Source organism: Anneissia japonica, unplaced genomic scaffold, assembly GCF_011630105.1.
Source record: "Anneissia japonica isolate Jap-2015-1 unplaced genomic scaffold, ASM1163010v1 scaffold287871_len1641731_cov197, whole genome shotgun sequence".
In the NCBI taxonomy this organism is placed as follows: domain Eukaryota; kingdom Metazoa; phylum Echinodermata; class Crinoidea; order Comatulida; family Comatulidae; genus Anneissia; species Anneissia japonica.
This window is the reverse complement of record NW_022712275.1, coordinates 783,535-793,311: the sequence shown is the minus strand read 5'-3', so window position 1 is coordinate 793,311 and position 9,777 is coordinate 783,535. Positions and strand designations below refer to the sequence as shown.

At 31.7% G+C, this 9,777-nt stretch overlaps 1 protein-coding gene across 1 annotated transcript in view; it reads left to right on the top strand.

The window, feature by feature from the left end:
• Window positions 1-9,340, top strand: part of LOC117107784 (gonadotropin subunit beta-2-like) — a 12,834-nt gene extending 3,494 nt beyond the window's left edge. The window contains exon 2 of the mRNA XM_033249560.1: window positions 6,362-9,340. Coding sequence (XP_033105451.1) covers window positions 6,362-6,571 — 210 coding nt within the window. The 3' untranslated portion in view covers window positions 6,572-9,340. The remainder of the gene's footprint in view (window positions 1-6,361) is intronic.
• The last annotated feature ends 437 nt before the right edge of the window (window positions 9,341-9,777 follow it).

The window sequence follows — 9,777 nt, the reverse complement described above, 5'->3', positions numbered from 1 at the left end:
GCTTTTTCCTCTTGATATAATACCACTATATATTTTTATTCAAATGTCAAAGAACTTTAAACTGAAGGGTTGAAAATGATTCAAGGGCTGTAAGGCACAATTTTCCTTGTAATAAAAATAATTACTGTCGGATTTATTTATTAGAATTTGCGTCAGGTGCTGCTGTTAATTTATATGTTTAAACCCATCAATAATTCAGAGGAACTTGACTGTTTTTTAGTTAGTATTGCTTAAAATCCACTGAAATAAACACGGTTCAAATTTTGTAAATTCACTATGTATAGTTGATTAAGTATGTATGTAAGAAGGTAATTTTTTTTTTTTTGCAGATATTCAGTCAGAACCCTAATTAGTCAGTCGCAACTATTGGTTCTAGATCCAGTTCAACATTATTATGTGTACACATTGAATGATTTTAGAATTTTTTTATTTACTGTTTTTGACAGCGAAGCTTATAAAGGGCAATTTCTGTCGATTGGCTTAATGTAAATCAGCATATAGATGGTTTAGTTCATCATTGCAACCCTGGGTAAATAAAAACCCTACGCAAGGTCGGTAATTTTCATTAATAGGCTATATAGTTGTCACCTCGTAATCTCTTATGATTAAGTGTGTGTAATGCTGAAAAAGTAGAATTTTACTACCAACAGTACACTTCAAAATTGATGAGCTACTATACTTGTCGGGGCCACATTCATTATATTTGGTTTCAATCTCTATTTAAAACCAAGGAATAGGCCCTAAGTAGATACTTGGAGATGAATGTAAAGTTGAGGCGTCCTGTGTAAGGTAAGAGTCAGAATATGGGGCCCTTGGATAATATATAGCGGTTAATGAGCATTTGCCTGTGTGTATGTATCGATTGTTCCTATGTTTACGTTCTTTTTTTGGAAATGTTCATAAAATATAAGTTGCCTTTCTTAGACTAAGATAACTCAAGTAATCAAGTAAAGTAATTGATGTTTTGCCCTACCTGACGTGTTATCGTACTGAATGCTCAGTACGTTTCTAAGTAGGCCTACTTGCGAAATAATATCACAAGTGCGAAATGATATCACAAGTGATTCGCGTGAGAATCGTTCATTGTGGTTAGTCGGCATTCGTTATTTTGTGAAAGTCTCATTTAGTGACGCGCCAGTTTACCAACAAGTTAACATAACTAATTAATAATACGCTAAAAACGAATGCTAATCGATCGTTTTACATATATTGTCTGTGTTCAGCTAACAAAAAGTTAATGACAAAATAGTTATTTATTTGCTTGCATTTTTATGTGATCTGGATGGAGACATTCATCCAAATCTAGGACTCGTTTGACTATTGACGTCCTCTCTTATCTCACCAAGCAAATCATCAACTGTTTTTTAAATGTTCAATGCTTTTGTTTCAATTTTTTTAACCCAGGCAAGAGGGTCGAATCTCACTTATCTTCTTTGCTATTCCACGCTTCAACCTTCACAAGCTTGGTAGACCTCAGTCTTATGGCTTTGCAGTTTCACCGCCAAATTCTAGGAAGACAACTTTGGACAACCATAACCACGAGTTTGTGTATTTTAAACCCTATTTTCTTCCACACACGTTTTCTACTGATTTTTTTCTCTTACCACTCTCCTTCCTCATGTTGCTATGAAGTTCTTGACCAAATATTTTGAACTAATTGGATAGGTTTAACTCGTCTTCTGATCACACAAATGAATGTCATTGGTTTAGTTAAGCAGCTGAGTTTGTGGTTGTTTTTTTCGGGAAATATCCTTTTTTTTTTTTCTCATTTGTGGGGTTGGACTTGGATTTTTTGGGGGGTGATACACACCAAGGATAACCAACAAAAGTCGTAAAACTTATTTTCCATGGGGTCCTTTTGGTGTTGAATTATGCAGTAACCGGGAGACAATCCCCCACTGTTTTCCGAAGAGTGAACTGCGTTTTTTAATTTGCACATTGGCTATTTTGCACACGAGACCAATGGCCTAAACGTCTCATCCGAAAGACGGTGCACATTTGAAACTTGCATTTTAGCCCTCCTGCTGAAGGAGAGCAGCGATGGGAACCGAACCGGGGACCAAAATATCTCCGCGGTTCAGCGCACATTCAGCGGCTACCACCAGCTGCTCTCATTTAACATGTGACCTACTTTTATTCATCATTGTTTTTTTACATTATGCAATAAAATGATATACTGTATTATAAAAAAAAAATTATAAAAACTGAATTGTATATAATGAATGCAAATTTGCTTTTACAGTACTGTATTTATAATTTTTTGTTTAGTTGAATATCTGTTTTTATGTGAATTTACATTAAATTTCAATACATTACCACATAAATTGTTGCACATTAACAATTGAAATTATAATCATAACAACCTGTATAGTTATTATCTGAAATACAATAGTTTTTTTTTCTTTAGTTTAATATCTATCCTTAATTGTTGCACATTAACCATTCAAAGTATAATCATAACCTGTATCATAAACTGTATATTTATTACCAGAAATACAATATTTTTTTCCTCAGTCGATTACATATTTCTGCTTATTTATTGTTTTTATGTGAATTTACATTTCATCTCAATACATTATCACATGAATTGTTGCACATTAATCATTTAAAGTATAATTATAACAGTAATACCTGCATATTTATTACATGAAAATACAGTACAATATATATTTTTGTTTATTTTTAATTTTTTTCCCTTGAGGCCAATGGCCACGTATTGTTCCCTTATGTACAATTTATCAATACACCAAAACGTAGCTTAGATTAAATTTTACGCCCTTTTTCGAAAGGAGATCTTTCTGGCGAGTACCAACCCGATGAAGACAGAATTGCTCACCATCAATGGATTAAAAAATCATGAATTTCTACCTATTGAAATGGTCTCATCTCAGCTGGATAAGCGTTCATGCACAAGAATAAACGGTACAATGGTACAAAAAGTACTTCACAGAAGGTTGGATGCTTTAACATGGCCAATCTCTTACACATGAGTACTTTATTTGTACAGATCCACCATTAGACCATGATTAGAGTACTGATAAAATCCAACAATGAATTATTCATCTTATCGAACCAGAGCTTGGTTCTGTGTTTGGCTGATTTGTGCAGTCTTACTTTCTCGTTATTTTGATCACCGTGGTCTGAAGAACTTCACTAGCTAATGCCTAGCTTTAAAAGCTTTGTTGATGATAAGCTTTATTTCCAGTTCCAAAACATGCTGTTTGGGGCTTGTTACACACCAATGCACGCTACATCTTATCAACAGTTACGTCCTGCATCTAACTTATTTATTTATTTTTTTTTTTGTGAATTTTTCTTCAAACTTTATAATAATATGGTTATATAATAATTTGTATTTAAGGCAAAATGCCACTGTGAAACACCAGTATGGTGATACTGTACTGTACAAATATTTAACAATATTAAATGTTTATATTATTATTATTATTAATAATATTATTATTATTATTAATATTATTTTAAATTATTATTATTGTTTAAGCATTGACGTATATATTTTAAATGGTACCTTCATGATAAGGAATGCAAATTTGCTTCAGCTTTTCTCAATCTTTTGGTCAGCTTCTCGTATATGAAATCATGTTTGCATACAATAATTTACTGCAGCAACTAAGATTTAATTACAGAACCAAAGGATCCAAATTAAGTCAAAGTCAAAAGCAGTCCATGAATAATTCTATACCAGACATCATTTATTATTATTGTTAGGCCCACAGTATATTAAATATTACTTTATTACCGTATATTCCGGTATGTAAAGCCGCGAATTTCGATCATCAACCTACTAGTAAAACATTTCGGATCGAGAACCAGGGCAAAACTCGCCTAGGTTAGGTCCAGGCCAGTCCAATTAATTAGCCTAGGTTTGCCTAGTATCTGTAATTATACTCACTACAGTGCGTACCAGAATTCCTAGATTTTCTTACCTTTCAAATTAGAATGAGAACATATTTTCTTTACCCATTACCAAACCCATGAAAAAAAAAATCAGTTCCTCCAATTATGGCATAGAAATTGACTGCCAGTAAAGTATTTTCGTAAAAAGATAATTTAAAGAAACAGAATACAATTGTTTGATCTGGGATGTTATCATATTTGATCTATTTACTTAAGGTATGCAATGAGCTAGGCCTATAAGGGTTATCACTGACAATATATTTCATAATAGGCAATAGTTGCATTCGTAAGAGTCATTTAAAATAATCAGGCTGAGCAAGATGATAGACCACGAAATCGACTAATTCTATGAAGATTGAATTATTTTAGAGCTTTCACTTTGGGTCTTGTAGATGTATTAATAAGAAACAAATTAGTGTCTTTTCATGATAACAAACGACAATTGTATAGTTATTTTGACAGTACTTTGATCAGTTAGATTAAATACCGGTACGAGAGATTTCTATACTTGGCCTTGCTTCTGTGATTGGCCAACATCTATTTGGATTTAGTGAGCCAGACCTGACTCGTGATTATCACTAAATAATATAAATTACATTTGTTAAACGAAACAAAATCCAATTAAGTTAAGAAGTGTAATTATTCCTGCGAATAATTCCAATGAAATGATTGCTCAGATTTTAAAATGGTTCTCTTACAAGCTGACGTCACAAGAAATAACGACTTAACATTCAACAATAATGATGAAAATAATAATTAGCAGTTCAAAGAATTGGAATATCGCAACAAACGTAAAATTCATGTTGGTAATGTAATATAAGCAAAATGATATATATCTCATTTGAGATTTAGCTTGCTGAATATTATGTAGAAAAGGGTTTATCTTATAAATATGATGCAATATTAGTGCTATATCGAAACTGTAAAATCAGACACGTTAAGTAAAACAAAAGTCTTCAGAGTCTACTGACTTGAATTCATGGCCAAGTGGTTATGAAGCTCGCCAATAAGAAAGATTCCGGGTAAAGATAAAAAAGAAAACTTTATTGATCCACAGAGGGAAACTAATTGCTTCTTTAATTTCCTATAATATTAAATATAAATATGTATACATATATATTATTATTATAAGTATCAATTATCATTATCATTTGTATATTTGTCATTTTTGTTATTATTGTTGTAATTATTATAAAAATATTAAAAAAAATACCGTAATTATCATCTTCATTGTTATAAAAAAATTGTGATTGCATGAATTTGAATTATTTGAATTTGTTGAATGACTGACATTCTACCACTAGGGTCGATTTGATCGTTAATTATATGATGAAGAGAATTTAAAACGGATCAAATTTGTCCTGGTGAGTAATACACGCCGACTATTAAGCCCAACAAAACAGGCAACACGCCCATACAGTACACATTGAACTAGGGAAATTAAACGATTTTAATAAGAATGCTTTTGCAGCGTAGTTTTTTATAATCTTAAAATTTAAACGCTTCAGGGATTAAGACACGAAAACCATAAAGAGAATTCGAAATATATTTTATGTCAAATAAAATAAACTTAACAAACTTATAAAATTTGCTTTCAAAGGACGTAAAATTAATTATTTTATAAAATCTTTCAACAAAACATAAAAAAATCATACAATGTGCAGTATTAATTTGAATCAGTGTAAAATGTAGTTAGTGATTGAGCTAAATAACACTGGCCCTGTTCATCGGATCCAACGACGACTTTATCATTTACAGCATTTTGAAATTATACATTATCTCTGGGCTGATTTTTTTTAAAGTTATGTGTACCCCCTCCCCCATTTTATGCTTTTAAGTAGTGCTTATAAAAGATTAAATTACTTTTTTTTCTATCTGTCCATCTAAATATTTTGTTGATTAAACTTCCTCAGAAGGTTGTTATCTCTTCCAAAAACAATATTTCAAGAGTTACCTCACTGTAAAAACAGCGTGGAGGATTTAAACACAATTTTTGTTTGCTTTTTGTTGGGTTTATGCATAGCAGCTTAATGTGCTCGGATCTATGTTTGATAACATAATATCAAAATAATAACTAAACACATTTATTGATAAGCTTGTAAGGAACCTAAACATATTAGGCAATTCCTAAGCATGTCTAGCTTTTTAACATGTCACCAAATGCAGGACAACATTGCTTTGACCGAAGTGCTTTAATCTTCCATTGTTGTTTACAGTGTTCTGCACCTTGCCCTTGTATTGAACATTGTAGCATGTTAAAAACCCTGTGTCTTCTTTAGGTGAACTCCCTACCTTTGTTAAAAGGTTAGACAAATTTAGATTAATTTAAAGTTAATTTAAAAACATATTTATGCTACAAACTCTAAGGGTAAACTGCGCCTTTTTTTGAAATTGGCAGATTACAAATTTTTGATTATTATTTTTATTATTACTATATTTTCAGGAACCACATATAGAAGCTCCGTATGTCAAGTCAAGCCACCAACTTTGCCAACTGACGGCTAGGGATGTCCCGCTAAAGCAACAGTATCAGATGAAATGTGACCAAGGAGTGAACCCCTACTACACTCATGAAGACAGCTTCGAATGTCGTTGCAGCCAGCCCAGATCACTGAGAACAAGCTATAGATATCGTGACGCAGAACTCTCATAGGCTAGTAATAAAATGTACTTTAATACAAAAACACTACGATTTCTGAAAACTATTTTCAGTTTCAATTCTAAATAAATTAACTTAGAAGTTAATGTGTTTTTACTTAATTCGTGGGGAAGTCTTTAAAATTTTGGTTAACTGCGGGCTCATTGGCAATGCCTTTTCAAAACACGAAATGATCTGCGATTTCTCATAAATCGTATTACTACTGAAAGTGATAACATTCAAACTACCAACGGTTCTCCGGCGATGTACCGTAGGCCTTAACATCAATTGATTTGATTCTGTTGTACACTCTAGGTGGGCGGCAATTTGTCATTCTATTTATTGTTGTGTATGTGTTCTAGAAATTCATGTTGAAAGAGAAGAGCAATTAACGTTAACATTTAAGCTGAATAACATTGTAACCTGCCTGATACTAAACGGTATGATTACATGGTTCATTAGAGTAATCTGAGATAGACCCGAGCGAGATTCTGCCTGATACGACATGTAAGCAATACACGGGTCTGAGCCATGGCTTAATAGTCTGTTTTAGGGTAGCAATAAACATATATTACTGAAAATATTTTGTCATTAAACTAACAATACAGTAAAACAGAATAATGTTTAGAGGGTATGATTTTATGAGGCATTTACAATGTAGCATATGTTAAAGGTTGTAGATAGTGCTGAATCCCTTTATTGACATAATACACATCACATAAAATATAAAAGAAACGACGTAACATTAAGTACAGTAAACACCCGTTTATAACAACCTAGTTTTTTACAAATCAGTCTGAATAGGTTTTTATATATCGGGTGTTTAGTGGTAAATCTGGATATTTTGTTAATTAGTTAGGTTCTTATTAGTTCAAGGGTTTATATTGTTTGTTACTGTTCAGAATAGTACACTAATCCCATTATATCAGAATCTACTAAATCATACTAAATCGTCTACATTTCTGCTTCATCATGATACAGAATCGAAGGAATGGTATCAAAATTATAAACTTATCTCAAATGTCAAGCCGAATTAGTTTTTATATAATTGAAGAAAATATAATATTTCCGCCTGAATGTTCTTATTTTACAAGGAGAGTTTACCTACTGTAAAGAAACGACATAAGTAAACCAGATTCATTTAAGTATTAAGATAAGAAGTATAGAAAACAATATACATACATGTAAGCATAGGCTATGCTTTACCTTTTACTCTTTTGATTTTTACCATTAAAAATTAAAATTATTTATCTTTGTGATTGATACTGAGATTCTTCTTAATATAATTTTAACTGTCATAATTACTATTCTAAAGAGTTTTCAAAACGACACGTCCCAATTATTGAAAATTACTTGCCTGCTCCTCCTAGACCTACTTTAAAGTGTGCAAGCATGAATAAACAAGGAACTGTGTAGGCTTATGTGTTGTATGTGTGTGTGTGTGTGTGTGTGGGTGGGTGGAACCAACCTATAGACCGTCATTATAAACGATATCTGGTTGACTTATGAAGAGCTAGAACAAAACAAAATATGCAAATTGCATTACCGCAACTAACGTAATCCCCTTGAAGCATTATCTAGCGTTATTGTTTCCATAGTTCAGTTTTGTGAATTTGTTTTATTTTATTATTTTGTCTTGTCTTGGTATCCTGTTTTGCTAGCTATCATACATAACCTTCACACTTCGCCATTCGAGTACGAAGCTAAAAACTACTATATTTTATTTCATATCTTTGATACTGATCATCCAAATTCTCTTACCAGATCTATGATTTCATTTCATTATCACAACCCTATATAATTGTTTTTCTTGACAAGCTTTGGTAATTGGTGCCGATATTTTTTGACTTCAATTCCTGTTTTTAATTCACAGATTTAAATGTATTTTAATTTGTTATTTATTTTAAAGTAGTTTTTGATAAGCATGTAGTATGGTTTGAATTGGGTTTTTTGTGTTCATGTAACAAACAATTTTTAAAAATAATTTGTTTTAAAGCGGTTAGATGGGTAGATTTTTTGGTAAGAGTTGATAGCCTTAAACCTTTATTACATTTAATACGCCTATTAATTATTAAAATTAGTTTCATTGTATTAATTTATCAGTATTGCTTACCGTTAATTGTTAAACATTTTATTTCAAAATTTTGTCTGTTGTATATTGTTGATATTGTCAATTTGGATGCACCACCTTTTTGTGTGCCACCAATCTACAGGTGTTATATTCTAATACATTTTATTAATCGATTGGTTGTCCCCTCATAAAAGTAGAAATGATAGTAATTTTACGTGTTGTACGTCATATTTGAATAGGAAAAATCTCTACCTAATAGTGCAACTCCATATTTATCTATGGGGCTTTTATAACCGTTTAGTTGCAACTGGTCGAAATAAGAGTTGCACAATTTGTTGTAGAGTCAGCCTTTTTAGTTAAGTTTATAGTAGTTATATCATGGACTGTACAGTTAAAGGTTCTTGGTTAGATGCTGACCTGTTTTATATAAAGGATAGCGATTCAAAAGACGTGTATATAATTATGTGTACTATGTGGATCAGAATCATATATTTTATTTGACCTTTCGGAAATTACAGTGGAACACAATTGCTCTCTAAACATTCACAAAATTAACAGACACATATATAAGTATAAGTACAAAATCAAAACAAATTACTTATTACTGAATATATTTAACTGAACATATTTTTGGTGCATGTCAATATCTATCGTTGCATAACTACATTGTCATTATCGTCTTGTCGATAGGCTTAATAAATCGCAGAATAATATTGCATAATGAACTGTCTCATCTTAAGTCGTTTATCCCGCATTTATCAAAGGCTTTTCCTATATTAATTCCCTGGCAGACTTCTCAAATCAGGGATCTTAGAGGTTTAGGCTTCATATTCCAAAAACGACACGTGATATTGATTTGACGTAACAGATATAATACCTTGGTTCTTTCAAACGATAAAACGATAAATTTAATATACATTTAAATTGAATGAGTATGGCTTATAGTTAGGTTTTACTATTTTTTCTCATTTTAATGTCTATTATCAAAAAAGGCTCCTTCATTTAACTCCTAAAAATGTAATGTTTAATGGGCCAGTATAGGTTTTTGTAAACGATTTCTCATTAATCATGGTAAGTACTCTTTAAAGTATGGCAACAAAGGGCCTATTGGCACACAAGGTAAGAGTGACGTCACGTCACGCCCTAATGT